The following is a 20014-nucleotide window of genomic DNA, read 5'->3' on the forward strand; positions in this document are numbered from 1 at the left end:
TAGGTAGAGGTAGAGGTAGAACTTTGCACGGGCGAGAATTGAAACGTCCATGGGAGTTGAGAAAGCCTATTTTGTTACGAGGGAATGTGGTGTCCATGCATTTGGATGTGTCGTATCTACTGAGAAATGCTTAAATGTGCATTTGGAGGTTAATCTGGTTTGTAAATTCTACACAGTTGTGGTTCAGTTGCTGCTATGCTAATATATGATGCACGTGCGCTTATTTTTCCGCTGAAGATTTTACCACCAAACTTGTCAGAAGTGGGGGAATTCGGAAGAAAATGCTGAGTTGTGTGTGCGTTTTAAATGTGTACCCTCAGGGGATTTTGACATCAATACCTTGGTCAGTGTGTCCTGCATGTGTCTTATCAGCTACAGAATACCGCATTCTCATGTAGGAGTTGTTCCGAGATGTTATAAAAAGGGCAGCCCAGTGCATGTAGCTCTCGCTTGCGCAGGGTCCGGGGACAGGTCCGACCACTTTGGGTCTATTGTACGCAGCCTTTCCCTGCATTTCTGCAAGAGGATGTTTCCAGGACTCGAACCCGTGACCTCATGTTCACAAGGCAACAGCTTTACCGAGATGCATACATGCCGGGAAAATTCTCCTGCGTTGCTCGCTGTTGGGCAGGACAAGTTCCCGCACACCGTCTTGAAATTTCACCTGCCCGGCTCTCACAAACCAGGCCGGTCTTACCCATGGACCCACCTAACAACATGCTTGCCTTGACTTGATGGTCAACACAACATGCGGGAGTGGGTCTGCGGCCCACCTAGGCCACGTCCCACCAAGGGTGTGCGCCTTGATTCCCGCGAACTACTACCACATATGGGTGGACTTATGTTTGGACACTGCCACAATGGTTCTTCATTTGCAGAATTTTATCTCTCAAGTTTTTCTTGGGCATTCTTGTGGAGGATTACTTTACTCATAAACATCTGCTTGTAGGAACCTATCCGAAAGGGTTTTGTCAGTCACACTCTTGTGGTGGAGGAGGTTGGTCGCAAAAAGGTCAACCACGGGGTAATGCCGTAATGGTCTAATTTTGTATTGGTGCTTCAGTTGACAATGAAGTGAATGAACAGACATATATTCTTATTAAAGAAATATCTGATATATATATATATATATATATATATATATGTTTTGAAAACCTAGGATGTTTATGTCTTGAGGTTGTACAGTAGATTGGATCAAACGAAGAAAGGAGAGGTATTCATCTTATTACACTCTTGTGTGTTTGCATACAGTTCTCCTGGCAATGAAAGATCTATTGTTACTGTCTTTTACTAGATTGCGTGTGCAACTCCTGGTGAAGCTCAGAAATGGACTGAAGCATTTGAGCAGGCTAAACAACAGGTATTAAGCAAGTACTGTCAAATACTACTTGCTTTTATCCAGATAGAGTAGTTCTGGTGTTTATTGAAGCAATACACCAATTCCCTTGTTCAACTGGACCAAGTTTTACCCTAACAAGCTAAAATAATACTTCTGTTTAAGGCACTTCTGCTGAAGTAAATATACCGATATAATTCATTTTCCTTATTTCCTACTTGCGTTATTAGTATTAAAATTGTGATAACTCACCGGATAATATTCTTGCTCTTTCTCTATGATATGAACTGCCATAATATTGCAAGAGAAATGTAGGTTTCTGATGAATACACAGAAGAATTTAGCATGTAATCAGGTGATTAATACTGTTGTGATCTGATTAACTTAAATTTGCAATGCAAGAGACTTGTTAGGGCCACATAAGTGTGCTAAATATAAAGGACGTGACTACACAGTGTGCCCACCTAATCTCTTTGTACCGCGCTCGGTACAGTGTGCCCACCTAATCTCTTTGCACCGCTGCGAACAGAGTTCAGCATGTCTCTTTACCTTATTACCAGTTTTTTGTTCTTCAAAAAAGCAACTACGCCAGGTTAGTTGACGCAACTGCCAGATCTTTTGGTACAGTTACCGGGTTTTACGAAAAGCAATTACCAAGTTCTCCGATTTAGCGACCAAATGTACCGAAACCTGGGGACTGTACCGAAAGATCTGGCAAATACAAAAGCAGTTTTACAAAATCTGGTTGGTATAAGCCCACGAATCATCACAACCACATGTGCGTTCTGCGAGAAAATGTAAATATGACACTTGAATAGTTTGTGCTCAAAATATAACTTGCTAGCTAGAAACCTGATTGCTGGTGTGAGAGAAGGAGGACCGGAGGAATGAGTCGAGAATTCTTGATTTTTTTTGTATGGGGAAATTCTGGAATGTTGAAGTGCTAGCAATTGGCAAATACTCCCTCTGTTCCGAAATACATTGCGTATTAATTTAGTCTAAGTCGAACTTTGTGAAGTTTGACAATGTTTATAGATAAGTTATCAGCATTTACAGTACCGAAGCAATATCATTGGGTCTATCATGGCATATATGCTCATATAGTTGGTGTTGATATTTCTTTAATATAAACTTGGTCAGACTTTACAAAGTTTGGCTACAGATAAAAATAATATGAATGTGTTTTGGAAAGGAGTAACATAAGAAGTGCATTTAATACTCTTACAATTAGTGCTCACACTTGTTCCTTGGTGGTGTTAGTAGTGTCATTGTTGCTTTACGAGCCCATAACATAATTTAATGTATAAAATTGTTTGTTTGGATCATTGAATTGCTCATGTATATACAGGAGTTTCTTTTTGTGAATGTATATACAGGAGTTATTCTTTGTATAGTTAGAAGCTGTGCCTCCATTTGTTATGTAATGGATAATCAATCCCTGCTGCATTTGATTTGTTCTTGTTACTTTCACTTGAACAGTCTTTTTATTTATATTTCATAACAGGCTGAGTATGACCTGACAAGAGGGGCCAACTGGAACAGATTGCAGAGTGAAAACGAGTATGGAAGTTTTTCAATGAGGATGATAATCAGTTCTTTATTTTCCACTTTTGAAGTTAAACTGCTTTTCTTGAGTCAAAGCATGACATATAACTGTTTACACTTGGAGGTTTAATCTCGATGGGCATCGACCTCGGGTAAGAAGAGGCTTGGGGAAACTTGTACGCATTGGCAAAGGTAACGTGATAAAGCTACAATATCAGTTTTTTCTTGACGGAGAACAGTAGCATTCTACTGCATGTATTTTTTGTACAACTGACAGAGAGAAAGCAAAAAAAAGGTGTCTAAATGAAGCTACCTATCCAAGATTAGAAGTTAGTGTAGGCTTTTCTGAAAGCCCTAATAATATGAACTTGTATGATGATTAGAAGGGTACGCGCACCTTTTTCGTGGTGTTCTTTTTCCCAGGGTTGTGGGCTAAAGGTTAGCTATTTCTTTTGAGCGTCTTTTTTCGCAACAGTGCCTGTTTTTAGGTTGCCGTTCTGGTGTTTGCCAGCGTAGATGGGTCTTTTTTTTGCATTGGCTCATTAGCGATTTGCAGCCGAACGCAGCGAGGTAGCTCCAACGGAGCGAACCAAGCAAGCAGCAAGGGAATTTACTAGAAAGCAAACCAAATTAGCAACCTCTGTCATGGCAGGAAGTCTAAGCAGTATGGAGGATAACTAGATGGAGGAGTTTTACTGTACCTGTAGATGCCCTTGCCAGTGTGGAATATGGATTGGAAATGCAAGTTTCTCGCTGTACAAATGTGCACTTAGTTGGGAGCCAATTCCTTAGCTGAGTAAACTATAAGAATGGCCAATTCCTTAGCTTAGTTGGGAAATGCGTACTCAAGTCCAATTTCATTCTGCTAAATTTGTAAACTGCTATTATCTTCGGATTTATCCACCAATATGATTTTATTGAGAACAAAATTTGCTGGCTATCTTCTAGATGATTTGATTCATTTTGAGTGTCGTGCTATTTGCCAGTGTGGAATATGGATTGGAAATGCAAGTTTCTCGCTGTACAAATGTGCACTTAGTTGGGAGCCAATTCCTTAGCTGAGTAAACTATAAGAATGGCCAGTTCCTTAGCTTAGTTGGGAAATGCGTACTCAAGTCCAATTCCATTCTGGTAAATTTGTAAACTGCTATTATCTTCGGATTTATCCACCAATATGATAGTTGGGAAATGCGTACTCAAGTCCAATTCCATTCTGGTAAATTTGTAAACTGCTATTATCTTCGGATTTATCCACCAATATGATTTTATTGAGAACAAAATTTGCTGGCTATCTTCTAGATGATTTGATTCATTTTGAATGTTGTGCTATTTTACATTGAAACACACGTTTATGTTTTATACTCTGCAAAAGTGAGCTTATTCCTATTCGGTTATTTATGGACTAAAAGATCTACATATCGAGTAAATGTCACCAATCATATACTAATAATACAATGAATTTCAGAAACCCCCATGTACTGTGACATTAGTAATAGAGACTCGCATGTTATGTACTCCCTCCGTCCCACAATATAAGAACATTTTTCAAGTTAACATAGCTTGAAAAACGTTCTTATATTATGGGACAGAGGGAGTACTTGTGACCTGCTAACACCCTACCACCCCCGCTAAAAAAAACGTACCACACATTTTACAGCCATACTTGTGAACACTTGCAGGGTTAAAGGGACTGCAATGTCATCAAATCACAAGTACCTGTGGTTATTGAACAAAATACATTACCAACTAATGCCACAGCACATGGGCTTTTCTCCAGTTTACTCTAATACAGTCATAGCCTTAGACACGAAGGGAATCACTTTGCCATCTCTTGGATCATCTTAATCACCTGAACCCTCAGGGAGCTTTCTCGATCTTCCAGCAGCAGCTTCCATTTCTGCAAGTACTTTGACAATTGGTACAACATCAGTGATTGCCTTGAGAAGTTTCCCCTCAATAGCCAATGATTCTGACCCCCCCGCCCCCCCAACGATAAGTTGCACCTCCTAACCAAAGACCTCTAATAAAATCCTCCAGAGACTGGATAACTTCTGGATGTGAAAATTTCCTCCAGACAATTTGAGCTGCCATTGTATCTTAGTGCACATGATACCATGTTGAATGTCTTGCTCTATAATTTGTTTGTGGATTATCCTAATACTGAGTTAATGCAATTGCAAAGTATTATTATTTTTGAACTACATTATATTACCATAAATGTTGCATTATACTAGAAGTTAAGTAAAACGTGGCTGATTTCTTGCTTATCAACAATTCTTTTATTATGTCTTCCGTTACAGGACCAGAAATGCTCCTTCGGCAGTCCTCCGATCTTCAAAGCCATGAAAGGGTTAACACAAACTTTGGAGGTGATACTGGAGATGCACTTGAAGCACATGAATGGAGATTTGTTCGAACATTAAATGGTACTCCCTTCGTTCACAAATATAAGATGTTTTGGATATTTCAATATGGACTACATATGGACTGAAATGAGTGAACAGACACACTAAAACTCTAAAACTTGTCTATATACATCCAACAACAACAACAACAACAACAAAGCCTTTAGTCCCAAACAAGTTGGGGTAGGCTAGAGGTGAAACCCATAAGATCTCGCGACCAACTCATGGCTCTGGCACATGGATAGCAAGCTTCCACGCACCCCTGTCCATAGCTAGTTCTTTGGTGATACTCCAATCCTTCAGGTCTCTCTTAACGGACTCCTCCCATGTCAAATTCGGTCTACCCCGACCTCTCTTGACATTCTCCGCACGCTTTAGCTGTCCGCTATGCACTGGAGCTTCTGGAGGCCTGTGCTGAATATGCCCAAACCATCTCAGACGATGTTGGACAAGCTTCTCTTCAATTGGTGCTACCCCAACTCTATCTCGTATATCATCATTCCGGACTTGATCCTTCCTCGTGTGGCCACACATCCATCTCAACATACGCATCTCCACCACACCTAACTGTTGTACATGTCGCCTTTTAGTCGGCCAACACTCAACGCCATACAACATCGTGGGTCGAACCGCCGTCCTGTAGAACTTGCCTTTTAGCTTTTGTGGCACTCTCTTGTCACAGAGAATGCCAGAAGCTTGGCGCCACTTCATCCATCCGGCTTTCATTCGATGGTTCACATCTTCATCAATACCCCCATCCTCCTGCAGCATTGACCCCAAATATCGAAAGGTGTCCTTCTGAGGCACCACCTGCCCATCAAGGCTAACCTCCTCCTCACACCTAGTAGTACTGAAACCGCACATCATGTACTCGGTTTTAGTTCTACTAAGCCTAAAACCCTTTTGATTCCAAGGTTTGTCTCCATAACTCTTAACTTCCTATTTACCCCCGTCCGACTATCGTCAACTAACACCACATCATCCACAACACCATGGGATATCTCCTTGTATATCCGATTCAGAAAAAAGTTAGAACATCTTATATTTGTGAACGGAGGGAGTATATCCTTATGCTACACCGATTGGCACCCTAAAAAGCAATATGGTGCATCTGCCTGTATTCACTTGTTGGTTTCCTCTCTAAAGTTATGCTTTCAGATGGTTACTCAAGTATATCTACATACATGAAGTCACACATATCATCTTTTGTAACTCTGTGCTTCACTAGACATGCAATGAGTTAGCATTTTTTGTAAGACACTGTTTTATCTTAATTCATCTTCTAATCTTCTGTAAGATGCTGTCAACAGTTTTGTGCTACAAGAGGAACCATGCACAATAAATTGGACTTGAGTCATATAGAGTTTATACAAAGTCGAGAATCCTGATCATACATGTGTGTATTTAACCGCCAGTTAATTGCTATATACCTCTGGTACATCAATTTAACCGCCAGTTAATCTTATTAGTTATCCCCACAAAAGCAAAATCTGATTAGTTTGTCCGACAGTTTGGAGCTATTGGCTATTTATAGCTTAATAAGGTACTGTGCATGTTTGCAGTTACATATTTCTGGTCTTCTGTTCCAATGAATATAGTGATATGGCCAACTAAAAAAAAAGACTAGTTATATGGTCCTGCTACTGTGCCTCTTTTGATTACTCCAGCTTGTCGGACTACAAAATCTTACATTGATCTGGAAGGATCTAACTTGATACTAGCAGTTCTGCAGTTTGCTATTCTGATACGGGAGTTATATGATTTATAATTGAGTCTGTTGTTGTAACCTGTGTTTAACTGTTTCTTATCAGCATACATAGTTGCATCACAGAAAACAATAGTTGATAACTCATCCCCTACATATCAGCATTCCCTGAGTGCACTATTTTTGTGCCCCTGTACCACAGGAACTCACCCCCTTCATTTATTTTATAGTACTGAAAATTACAATCGGTCTTTGTTGTAGATTCTCACCAGATTACAGATTTGAAGTCTTGAACTCTTAGACTCACTAACCGTCACTGTCAAACACTACACATCAACGTGGGGTTGATATCACATGCCCATCTTGTTACATACTGCAATACCCGTGCTGAGACCTCTTCGATACTTCACTGAAGCTTGCGTCAGTTGCCACGACTTTGTCACCCACCACCATTGTTGTACTCACCACTAGGGCCATCATGTCTACCATGATCACCTTGACCACCTCTAACATGGCCTCTACCGAGATCAAGTACTCATCTGCCGACATGCCCTTATCCTTGGTCTCCATCATCTCTACCCAAAACAGCAACCTTTTGCAGCTTTTCTTCTCTGTCTGCTTAATGTAGCAACTAGCAGAACAGCAGCAGCACAACACCACTTCTTTCCTCCTAGTGATGCCAGCTGATTTGTGATTCCTCCTTCTAGTTATCTCTTCTAGCAGCCGCACAAATCAGACGACCTGAACATCTTCCTCATCTTCTTTCACGCAGCAGCCCAACAACAGCACACAAAGTGCAAGCGCATCACTAACAGAGGCCCATTGCTTGTGACCTACAAGCACGGTGATACAGCTACTCTGTTGCAGCCTGCATATGCACACTCAAGACCACTGCTGGTTGCAGCTAGGGTGGGAAAGACAGGTCGTGATTTCCTGCAAATGTCTGGTGGTGTGAATGAACAGAGGGTGATAACGGAGGCAGTGATGAGGGGTGTGATTTAAGTTATCAAGTGGTAGCATGTAGAAATTAGTGGAATTATTGTGGGTCCCCTAGAAACTACACTCCCTCTGTTAGTAGTGCTAACTGCTATGAATTATGGTCAGGCTGTAGCACTTGATCATTTTCTAATACTAACTGTATTGAGTTGCATGCCCGGTCGATTCAGTCAATAATCTAAGATGATCAAGAAAGGTACTTCAACACTCTTTAACAATATCCCTAGATGCAGATGAAGAAATATGAATTTTTTTCTCATTCTGTTGAGTCATCTCTAGATATCAGAAATCGGATTTATCTCTATTTTTGTTATCATCATGCAGGAATTAGAATTTTTGAAGATATTGCAAACTCAAAGGTGAAGTTCTTTTGCTTTACAAGGTTAAATGTATAAGATATTGCTGTAGCTTATTGGTAAGATGGTTGTGATAAGCTGATGCTCAATGAACTCTCGACTGCTTTGTCATGATCCATTACCTTAATGGTTGTTGAGCTATCAATCTTTCACAAGCAACATGTAATTCAGTACCGAGCGATTAGCAATAAGCAAGCTGCATAACAGATTATAAGTCGCTGATATATGTCCAAATGAGTCAATGTTTAGTCAGACAACCCTATTCCATGATCATATTGCTAGCTAATACTTGTCTAGACTAGTTTCTTTACAGCTTTTGCCAATTCAAATATTTGACAGAAATCTGAAGTACAAAATTAGAACCACATAGCTATGTGCTTTAGTGAGTGAAATGCTTAAAGTGTTGGATTAATTGCTTCAGAGCATCCGCTTCCATCCCTAGCAACCAGCAATTTCTTTCTGAATGCTTGCTGTGGTTTAGGGCCTGTTTTCTCTGAAGCCATTGGTATCCCAATTCATCTATCACATTTAGCTTGTGTTTGGTTTATTGCCAAACTTTTGGCAAGATAACGTTCCTATTTGTATCTTAGTTTCACTTTCTTGCTGAAAATTGGTCAAATCACGATGTTGATTTCTTAAGTCAGTTTTTAATGTTAACCCTTGGAGCAAAGTGTTCAATTTTAGGCATGAAATGAGCATGCATCTCACTTTTCTGAAGCTGTTATCCACCCTTCTATTGCCCTCGTTTTTGAAAGAAATAGGCTCTACCTTCAAAAACTTTTGCTAATTACTGCTTCTTGCAGGGTGGAAAGGGGATACTTCTCAAGTCTATTGGCGTGGTTGGTGCAAATCCCGACACAGTGTTCGAAATGGTTCTCAGTCGGGATAAGCATAAGCGACACGAGTAAGCTAGCAGTTGATTTGGTCTTTACAGTAAATATATTAGATGTTTTCTCTTTGTGGGTGAAACAAATGCATGTTATCTCTGAATACATTGCCAGCTAGCTCTAATAAGATTCTCCCATGCAGGTGGGATATGTTGATTTCTGATTTGGAGTTGGTAGAAACAATTGATGGGTACTGTGATGTGGTTTACGGGACCTATGAGCCAAAATATTTAAACTGGTACTTTCCTCTCATTACAGTTTGGGTTATTCCCTCTATATGATTGTGATGCAATTTTAACAACAATGGCCTGATTATTAAAGAAATACTTTTTGCTGTATTGTTTTTAGTACAAAAGGCAAATAATTGTAGAAGATCTCAAATGATTTTTGAAGCACGATTAGTAGCCATTTTTGGAGATCTTGAGCTTAGTAAATCATGCTTGTTTTAGTTTAAGATACCACTTCTGCTTTAAGTGTGGTGATGTTAGGTTTATTAAGAGTTACTGTTGTCCCCTGGTCAGCAGTTTGTGAAAAATACTACTTCTACTAAGTATGAGGACTGTTCTCAGGTGGAAATCAAAGAAGGACTTTGTCTTTTCCAGACAATGGTTTCGTGGACAAGATGGGGCATATAGTAAGTAACATGATCTTTTACATTTTCAAAGTTAACTTAGTTATGTTACCTTTCTTTGCCCCTCTATGCAGACATTTTGCAAAGTCCTGCTAGTCACAAGCAAAAACCTCCAAGACATGGATATGAGCGTACACATATCAACCGTAAGATTGACCTTTCTTGATTAGTTTTCTTGCAGTTGTAGACCATGAGTCACTGAGTTTGTTTTATCTGTACCATAACTTTTGGCATGTTCAACCTATGTTCAGAGAGTATGATCACTTCATTTCAAGTTGTGTACTAAAAATAAATTTGCATATTGGCCCTTTTGGTATATGTACATTATAAGTTTATAACTAGAAGTAAAACTAATTGATATTTCAACACTAACCCTAAATGGGTTGCATAGTTACTTTTACTATAGATTATATATCTTCTTGAAGGATCATTAATAATTCCCTGCGGTAAAAGTAAACTTGCTAGATCCTAACCTGAAATGGCTCACATGGTGGGGAAATTCGACCTGTGATGAGTCACGATTGCCTTGCGTTGCACCCATGTCTTGTCACCGTAACGTGTGCACATCACACCCGCTGATGGCTGGACCGTGGTCGTCTGCCTCGGGCCTGTGTCACCATAGTGCATGCCGTTAGATGAATGGACCTTGTATTGCTATTGGGCCAAAGGGGCCAGAATATACAGAACTACAATAGTACATCTGCAAATATGATCCTATAGAAATCTGCTAGCTGAAGCTCGGGAAGGCACAAACTTTGTTGAGCTTAATTATACATGTTTGAAGAGAAAATGGCTGTGTTGAGGTCGAGTTTGTGCCTTAGTAAAAAATATTCTAGCTGAACCTCAGGAAGGCACGAACTTGTGATCCACAATCTGGTCTTGCACCTCGATCTCATGTAAGCATCATACATATCAATATGTTTGGTGAGCTCATGCTTTACAGGACCTCCAACAATGCTGATCGCATGGGTGCTGTCTGATGAGAGAGGAGTGGGTGCAGTAGTAGAAACACCAAAATCATCAAGAAACCACCTCAACCAAGTGATGTAAATTTTGTCCTATGTAAGAAGTAAAGAAGAACATAAGAAAATGTATATCGACTGTAATTTTGTTTTACGCGATGTAAAACTACAAATGTAAAAAAACACGTCATAAAATATACATATAAATGTAATTTTTGTTGTTTTATGACTCATATCTTGCTTTTCGTATGCCGATTTTTACGTAGCGGACTAATGTAAACGTAACTATTTGTACACCAAACGTAAGTTCTGAATGTAAGGACGTAGGAAACCCGTGGGTGCAAAATAACTTATGCAACCCCTGGGTGATGAATAGCATTTCTCTATAACACAGCTAGCTATTTATTTGGTATTGTAGGCGTAGATGTTTTTGTCAATAAAGTTAGTCAAAATTTACAATGCTTGACTTCTTTAAAAATCTATATGAACTATATTTTGTTACGGAGGGAGTATTGCTATTGGGCCAAAGGGCCCGAATACACAAGTAAATATGCAAATATAACCGTCTAGAGACGAGAAACCAACAGCTAGCTATTACACCTGACAATTTAACCATATACAAAGGAGAAACAACACAGCTAGCTATTACACTTGACACATGTATGGCGATCGTCAGCGGCAAGGCCATAGTTGCCTCTATCAGAGCCAAGAGGTCTCCAGTTCAAGACCCGGCCAATGTGCTATCCACAAAAGTTGTTTCCAACTTCATTGATAACACGTTTGAGGCCTGGTGGAGCCTACACGTGAGAGGGGGTATTGAAGTATATGTGGATAGCCCAGCCTTCTCCATTAGTTGGACTTTTGGTTCTACTAGTTGGTGCATGGAACTTAATAGCATGAAGGTCAAGATGAAATAAATTGCACCTGCTATAATCAACATGGGTGGAAAGTGCCTTTACCCTAGCTGTTCATAAATGGCTTCAACCACCATTCTCGTAGTTGCAATACTGAAATTTGTCCAATGTCTTTTTTTTTTTACATTTTGTTGGAATTTATTAAGTGCCTTAACCTTCTCCTTCCAGCCACAACATGGGAAATAAAGAGGTTAAACACATCAGAATCTACTCCGAAGTGCATTGTTACTCGCATGGTGGAGATCTCCCCATGTTTCTGGGACAGATGGAGGAGAAGGACCTCCTCAAATTTTGAGAGAAGTATCCCTTTTGCTCTGCTCAGCCAAGTAGCAGGTTGACCATTCTTTCTTTTATTGCAAAAAATATTATCTCGACAAATTGGATAATGCAATGACGATGTTGTTTGCATATATGATTGAACAGGTCTAAGAGAATACTTTGCAGCAAATCCAGCCATCACACCGGATTTGCCTTCAACAGTAGTGAAGTCAAAAGTATCTGAATCCTTGATCATCCAGAGTGAACTTGAATATTCAGAACCTAATGATGAGTTCTATGATGCACTTGTTAGAGGAGAATCCTTTGAAGGTGATAGTGATGATGATGATGATGATGATGATGTTACAACCCCGAAGGTAATATTTATGGTTTTAAACCATAATTATGTAATCCAAACGGTCATATTGTTGTGTTCAGTTATAAATGGAGATCCAATTTTCTTTGCAAATTTCTATGCAGGCTGGAAAGGTGAAGTTGAAGAACGTATCATGGGCCATTGCAGGTTTAGCTATGAAGCGAACTAAAGGTCATAATGATAAAACACTTGAGATATTTCTACCTTTTCAGCACCACTGAGTCTTGTAGTGATGCACACCAATATATATGCATGTGTGCACATAGACAAACACCAGTCTGTATACATTTGTGCCATAGAGATATGTATATATACGTCCGCCAAAAAAGATTTGTATATACACATAGGCAAGTCTGCAACTGTCAATTAAACAGATATTAAATAGTGTGTTGGGGAAGCACAAAAGCATGGTGTTTTCATAGAGCACATTTGGGGCAATATGTTCAGATAGTTTAAGGAACATTTTTTTGGCAGGGGAGATAGTTTAAGGAACATACTTGGCTATATTTGCGAAATATGGTGCTTATTAATATTTTTTGAAACAACACCCAGAAATTGACAAGGAAACTATGTATCAAATGAAACCATACCATGTATTTCTGATGCATGCTATATTACTCTAGGTTCACGGTTGTGTGTAGGGCACCATATTGTAGGGCACTGCTACGGTGCCTGACAGGCTGCCACAGTAATGTACTCCCTCCGTTCCACACGTATTTGGTAACACGCTAAAAACTCGAGTCACATCTCTCTTTGTATGGCAGTAAGCACATGCAAACATTGGAAGTAACCTGACCTATTTTGTTGACATGGTAACAGCTAGTGAACTGTAACCACTGCCTAACACTACGCTCTTAAAGTTAATCACCCACCTTTGTACTCATTCGGTACATTTCGATTTCCATGTTTCTGTACTCCCTTCGTTCACTTTTGTAAGACGTTTAAGACAGCTGAAATTGAACTGTTTTGGGTACTGCCTTAAATGTCTAAAACGTCTTACAAAAGTGAACGGAGGGAGTAGTACATTTCGTTTTTCCATGTTTCTGTACTGATACCTGTCCGTACAAACACTCATAGTCAGTACTAGCATCCTTTCAAAATGTAAATCTAATATCTTCACTTCATAATTTATTTCAACTTGTTGATTGATGTAAGGAGGCATCCAAATTGTAGTAGCACACATTTACTCCTTCAGCTCTTCAAGTGCTATACTGCAAGTTGCAAATTTCACTCATTTTGCATATGATTAGATATATGGACTAAACTAAAGAAAGATTGAAGTCACCAATTGATATGTCTTAATTCATCCAAACTGATGGTCTGCGTGTGGCATGTTGTTTGATTTATGATCCGGGCATCCTGTTGCTGCATTCTTACCTTTTGCCTGCATGGGATGATGCATCCAAATATGCACTCTGTCGTTGGAGATTGTCTTTCTCTTGCTTCAAGGGCAAAGGGAACAATAGTTGGTGCATACGTAGATGCCACTCAATTTGATTTGTCTCCTCTGCAGGGTAATAAATACGAGGGTGATAAGAATCACTATAGTTGTACATATATGTCTGTCATTCCCAAAAAGAGGGTCAAAATGGGTCAAATCTATACTTGTCCATAGATTTCTTGTAATAATTCTGATTTCGTAGAAGAATTGATAGTTTCTACCTCTACCCTATCAATTATTATTTCAACGATCAACTTTCCCCATGATGATTTCTATACTAATATCACATGATATCAGCCAATTTCATTTTATTAACTAGCTGAGAAAGAATTTGCAAATTAATAAAACCTGGTGGACGAATTTTCCATCTCCAGGGGAAAAGGACATCATCTCCTACTAGAATCCAGAGTTCTGGATTGGTGTATCATTGTTTTGCTGTTCTTCTCAAATTTGTTTTTTACTTCTTATTCAACTCCAAGTTGAAATTCTTGTTCATTTTTTTCCCTACAGCTTCGCTTGAGAGGAGCGAATTGGTTACAAATTCTATTCCCATAGCTATTGACTCGAGCCATTTCCATGGCACCGTTCGACAAGCGAAAAGTGAAGATGACCCAAATTCTTGGAGTTCACCTGGTGGAGAGAAGTTTATGATAAGAGGGAAGACTTACTTGACAGATTACGCCAAGGTCAGAGTATTACAAGTTATTCTACTAATTAATCAAGAGAATTATTAAAACTACCTTATTTACTTCTCCACTAGTCAATGACAAGAATGAGCCGTTATATGGTTTCTACCGTTTCAAAGATCTCAGGATAAGGTTGCTATGGTTAACAAATGTGGCTGCCTGAATGCTATTGTTATGAAGGACCTATAAGTTTATGCAGCTGTCACTAGTTAACTTCCTGTCGAACTGGTTAGATATATATTCACCCAGCATTTGGGTATACCACTTAACAGGTAGACCTTTGTTTTATTAATGCTGTTATATGTTGGGGTTGCTGCACCTGCATGCGGCTAGTGCTTCCACATCTCCAATCTAGTTTCTGTACATCTGATATAGTGAGGAGGTATGCTTTGTGTTAAAACACCTATCCCGGCAAGGTCATTTGAGAAAATGGCCCCAATCGGCTAGAGATCTTGCAATTAATGCAGAGTTCATTTTGGGGCCAGAATTACTTCTGACACTGTTTTTGTTTCTCCTTGTTTGGCCTGTCTCTTGATGTTAACTTTTTTTTTTTTGCGGGGGTCTCTTGATGTTAACTTGTTTGGCCTGTCTCTTGATGTTAACTTGATTTAAACAGATTGCTGGAGGTGATCCTCTTCTAAAGCTTATTGCAGTTGATTGGTTCAAGGTTAACGAGCGCTTTGACTCGGTTGCCTTGCACCCAAAAAGCCTTGTTCAGGTAAAATTGTTGAATGAGCATTAATCCCACTTGCAAACCAACACCACTTTTAGTACAGAGAACTTCGTACAAACAGCTTTCTAGCATACATTATAGTGGGAGCTTCCTTGTTGCATTAATGCAGACTCAAGAGGAAGTTGTTTGTAGTGCCTTACTCTGACATGACACAACATACCTATTAATGTATGCTTAATTTTTTTCCGATATTTAAATTACAGTCTGAAGCTGCAAAGAAGATTCCCTTCATACTGGTTGTAAATTTACAGGTAAGTACTGTTGTCAATTTTTATTCGTTGTCTTAAATGGTGGCTGCCTAGGTGCTATGCGCCACCCTGCCGCTGGCCTAGCACCCTTTTAAGAATCTGTTTTCTATTTTAGGTAGTTTGAAGGGTAGAATATTTTTTGTATTTTAGGTAGCTTGAAGGGAAATTGTACAGTATTATAGCCAATAGTTTGAGAACTAAACAAATATGTGGATTCTTTGATGCAACTTTAGATTTTATTGTAAAAGTTCACACGTGATCTTACTGCAATCTGTAACCAGTTATGGTCAGCTAAAGAATTTTTTCTGGAGCATACATACAGATACAGATATAACCAAGTTAAAGTTATATCCATCAATTTAGGAACCTCCGCCTGTGTACAACATTCGCTGTACATGCTGAAACTATATCAGTTACTGCATAGTAACCGGGAAAGCGGGTCTGTGTCGTGTCCCACCTGGGTTCGATCTACCCCAATAAGTTATCAAACACTACTGGCAAGGGGCTGTTACATTTATCTAGCTGTTGTATGAACCAAATACTTTACATTTTTCAAATGACCAATGTGCAAACAGACCAGTGTGCACACCCTCAATCATCATAAATCCTGCCTCCTACCGATCAATGTTGCGGATGACAAAACCTCCAACTTAGCAGGTCTTTTTGTTTGCAAAACTACCACAGCCTCCCTTTGGTCTGTTAAAACCCAAGACCAGTGATTTCGTACCTCTCGTTGATCTCATTGAACTCCAGGTAACCACCTGCTCATATTTTTCTTGTTGGGTGGTCGGATCACCGTCACTAAAGCTGCCATGAGCACTCTTCCCATCTTCGCAGTCACAAGCTCCCAGAGGGTGTCGAATGTTAATACTCATATATATTAGCCATGTAATATCCCCATTATATGAGGAGTTTTCTGCATACTATACCGCACATACACGTTTATATAAATATCAGAGCCCTAGGATTTTTTTTCCTCCCCCACATGCGCAACCTGTGCTCTGTACAGATCATATTTCGGTCTTGTATTCCTCGTACCCCGTAAACTTCAACATATCGTAACCCCCCCTGGCCACTCCTGAATGATAGCCTGAACACCAGAGATATGCTCCTGAGATGCCAATTCAGTCTTCCTAGTGGCACTAATTGTCCTCTCTGCAGCATGGATACTCTGGCAACTCGCAATCACCTCTTCTGGCTCTGTTGCTTCAGTGCTTCCTGCTGGAATATCCTTGGAATTAACTTCGATCCCCATCTGTTGTCTATGGAAGAGGTGATATCTAAGGTGAAGCTTAAAGTTAACAAGCCTTTCTCCTTTGAGGTCATGAAGATTGTTGATGGGATTGCTCCTAGCAGGGCTTCATGGCTGTTTAGTTTTAGAAGGGACCTCTTCTTTCTTTAAGAATGAAGGAAGATTTAGCTTCTTCTCTTAGATCTTGGCTTGATCTTCTTGTTTCCCTCCCTCTCTCTTAGTGTGGTTTTCTCTAATATTCCCCTTGTATAGCCCTCCCCTGTCGCCCCCCCTCTTCTGTACATTCTTCTTGTATATGGTTAAATAGATTTACAGTTGGGGCCTCCCTGTTCAAAAGGGTAAAATGCTGAAGAAGCACACAATTTCTCTCATTCAATATCTAAATCGTCTCATATATGTTGTCATCTTTGTTGTATGGATGACATCCTGCACAAGTGATTAACTCCATTTGAATAAACATGTAGGTTCCAGCAAAACCAAACTATAACTTGGTTATGTACTACGCAGCAGAGAAGCCAGTGAACAAAGATTCTCTCTTGGGTAGATTCATTGATGGAACTGATGCATTTCGAGATGCCAGATTTAAGCTTATACCAAGTATTGTTGAGGTATACACTTTAGTGTTGTATCTTATCACCTTGCATGTTACTATTTTTCTTGACTAATTGCATATCACTATTTTTGCATGTCACTGTCTTCTCACCTTGCATGTATTTTTCTTGAGTAATCGCATGTGTTTGCACGTGAACTCACGTACAAAATGATCTCAGGGTTATTGGATGGTAAAGCGTGCAGTTGGGACGAGAGCTTGCCTCCTGGGGAAAGCAGTGACATGCAATTATCTTCGGCAGGATAACTTTCTCGAGGTACTTGAGTACTGCAAAACTTTGCGTTTGTTGAACACCCTCGGTATATGTATCTCTACCGTGCACCCCAATAAGCCCGATGGTAAAGATCAAATTCGAAGCCAACTTACAAAAGAATGCACGTATATTCCCCACCAAAAAAATGCACATATATAACAAATTTAGATGAAACAATGGTATTGATTTTTCTGTCGCATATCTGTTTTTTGCCTACTTTCCAGGGTTATACTTTTGCTATGTTGAATCTGAACAAATCTTGGTATAAATGAAATAACTTTGCAGATAGATGTTGACATTGGTTCCTCTTCTGTTGCACGGAGCATTATTGGCCTAGTCCTGGGATATGTGACAAGCATCGTCGTGGATCTTGCTATTCTAGTTGAGGTATGATCATACAAATCAGACTTTGAAACGCCTTTTTTTTGCATTTTTGTTTTCCGCAATTTGCTCACATAGTTGATGGTAGATTCCAGCAAATGAATAATCCACAAATATCTATGGCACTTCGAGCTATCTTATTTATTTAGCACTTCAATGTACCAACAGAATCCAAAACGGTGCAAGCTTGGGAGTTTTTTTTTTAGAAACACATTACAAACGAAGACGCTCACATACACGCACGTACACTCACCCCTATGAGCACCTCCGAGAGACTGAGCCGGCAAATCTTGAGATTGACGAAGTCGCCGTAGGCACCTCGTAGTCGATGGGAACGCTCGTCTCCCACTAAACGCACATCACCGGAATGCCTGAAATAAATTCAGAAAATGCGAGGACCCATGCCAAGTCTAGTACTTGAACCTGGGTGAGCTGGTTCCACTTCCACCACAAGGAACCTAACCTGGATGAGATATTTTATCTTTCTCATTTTCACATTTGGTATTCTGTTCATCTCAGTGATAATTTGGCAACAGAAGTCATTGCTTTTCAAACATTGTTTTTTGCAAAACTGGGCAAACGCTCTTCGCAACCTGTGCAAAACTGATGAACACCTAACCTTGAAGCCAGCTGGTTTTGCAAGACGGCTTGACAGCTTTTACGCAACTCTTCGACTCTTTCTATCAAACCCATCGTTAGTGGTTACTTAATCCTGCAGAAACTGCAATTCAGAATGTTTGTAAGACTATTCTCCATTTTGATCTGGTCCCCTGCTGGTTTATGTCATGCTTGTCTTCGATCCTATCCTTTTGGGGGACAAAGGAAGTGGCCTAGACTTCACTCTGTGCATCAACAAGGCGAGCCATGCTAATATGTTTGTGTTTGCAGGCAAAGGAAGAGAAAGAGCTGCCTGAGTACATTCTTGGCACTGTTCGTCTAAACCGTGTAAATCCTGAGGGTGCTGTAGCAATCTAAGTTAATTCCATCTGCTCGCCCCTTCTATGGCACGGTAGATCTGCGCAATTTTCTACCATAATCTTCAGTTCTGGGAGGTGCACATTTGTAAGAAGGAAAACATGGTCACTATGTAATGATCCCAGGTCGAGAGTTGTGTCACATCACATGTACAGAGTACATACTTGGTGCCTATAGTATACATGAAAGAATACTAGAAATACTATATTGGCATGGAAGATGAGTCTACTGCCTAATGACGCATATGACGCGAGCAAATAGACACGGGAAAAGGTCAGTTATAGAGAAAGAGATCCAGGATACTTTTCTTTTTTCGGGGTTACTTTTCTTTAATATTGGAAATAAATAAATTATCCATGGTATTTGGAATACAAAAGTTCGTAGAACTGCGACATTTACTTGATTCAAACATCTTGAAGCATTTACAACTATAGTTTCTCTAGTCATGATATCTCTACGGAACTCCAAAGAAAACTTTGCATCCAAAGAGGGCTAAAAAAAATTAAGGAACTTTCAGCAAGTGGTAGAGGCTCCTACTGTTTTATACTAAACTAAAAACAATCTCTATACAAAGCAATTAACCCTCTCCCAATTCCTCATGCAACCTTGGGCTTGTGCAGAGAATTAGGAGCATCCTCATAGGCAGTGAGTTGATCATAGAGCTCAGCAAAGCGCTCAACATATCCTCCACAGAACTGGTTGGAGCAATCCCGCTCAACATAATCCTCCACAGAACTGGTTGGAGCAATCCCGCTATAATCCTCCCCAGGACTGGTTGAAGCGATTCGAAACAATTTTCTGTGAAGAGTTTGATACGGCCATTCAGTCCAACTGAAATTGGGCATTCGTCTTTGCACTGATTCAAGCCACCTAGCAGCAGCACCTTCAAATTGAGCCGTGGCCATGGAAATCCACCTATGCATAGGACTACCCCAGAGACGGAACTGATCTTCGCATCAATTCTGCCACAACATTGAATTGGTGTCGTCAAATTTCGGAAGCTCCATTGGTAGAGAAAACGGGGAATGTTTAGTAGCATCCACAACATGGAAATCTTGAAGGGG

At 39.9% G+C, this 20014-nt stretch overlaps 1 protein-coding gene across 3 annotated transcripts in view; it reads left to right on the top strand.

Annotated features, from left to right (window-relative positions):
* Positions 1-19344, top strand: part of LOC119301186 (protein ENHANCED DISEASE RESISTANCE 2-like) — a 20515-nt gene extending 1171 nt beyond the window's left edge. The window contains exons 2-22 of one of the 3 annotated variants that reach the window (XM_037578101.1): positions 950-1024; positions 1160-1213; positions 1295-1360; positions 2841-2896; positions 3006-3073; positions 5182-5307; positions 8312-8346; positions 9147-9247; positions 9373-9468; positions 9800-9864; positions 9936-10007; positions 11906-12070; positions 12161-12372; positions 12476-12542; positions 14323-14498; positions 15115-15216; positions 15435-15482; positions 17196-17339; positions 17502-17597; positions 17880-17981; positions 18864-19344. In XM_037578101.1, coding sequence (XP_037433998.1) covers positions 950-1024; positions 1160-1213; positions 1295-1360; positions 2841-2896; positions 3006-3073; positions 5182-5307; positions 8312-8346; positions 9147-9247; positions 9373-9468; positions 9800-9864; positions 9936-10007; positions 11906-12070; positions 12161-12372; positions 12476-12542; positions 14323-14498; positions 15115-15216; positions 15435-15482; positions 17196-17339; positions 17502-17597; positions 17880-17981; positions 18864-18950 — 2013 coding nt within the window. In that variant the 3' untranslated portion in view covers positions 18951-19344. The remainder of the gene's footprint in view (positions 1-949; positions 1025-1159; positions 1214-1294; positions 1361-2840; positions 2897-3005; positions 3074-5181; positions 5308-8311; positions 8347-9146; positions 9248-9372; positions 9469-9799; positions 9865-9935; positions 10008-11905; positions 12071-12160; positions 12373-12475; positions 12543-14322; positions 14499-15114; positions 15217-15434; positions 15483-17195; positions 17340-17501; positions 17598-17879; positions 17982-18863) is intronic. The other 2 variants (XM_037578102.1, XM_037578103.1) reach the window with 2 other exon arrangements.
* Positions 19345-20014: the final 670 nt, after the last annotated feature.

This window comes from Triticum dicoccoides, chromosome 5A, assembly GCF_002162155.2.
Source record: "Triticum dicoccoides isolate Atlit2015 ecotype Zavitan chromosome 5A, WEW_v2.0, whole genome shotgun sequence".
NCBI classification, from domain to species: Eukaryota; Viridiplantae; Streptophyta; class Magnoliopsida; order Poales; family Poaceae; genus Triticum; species Triticum dicoccoides.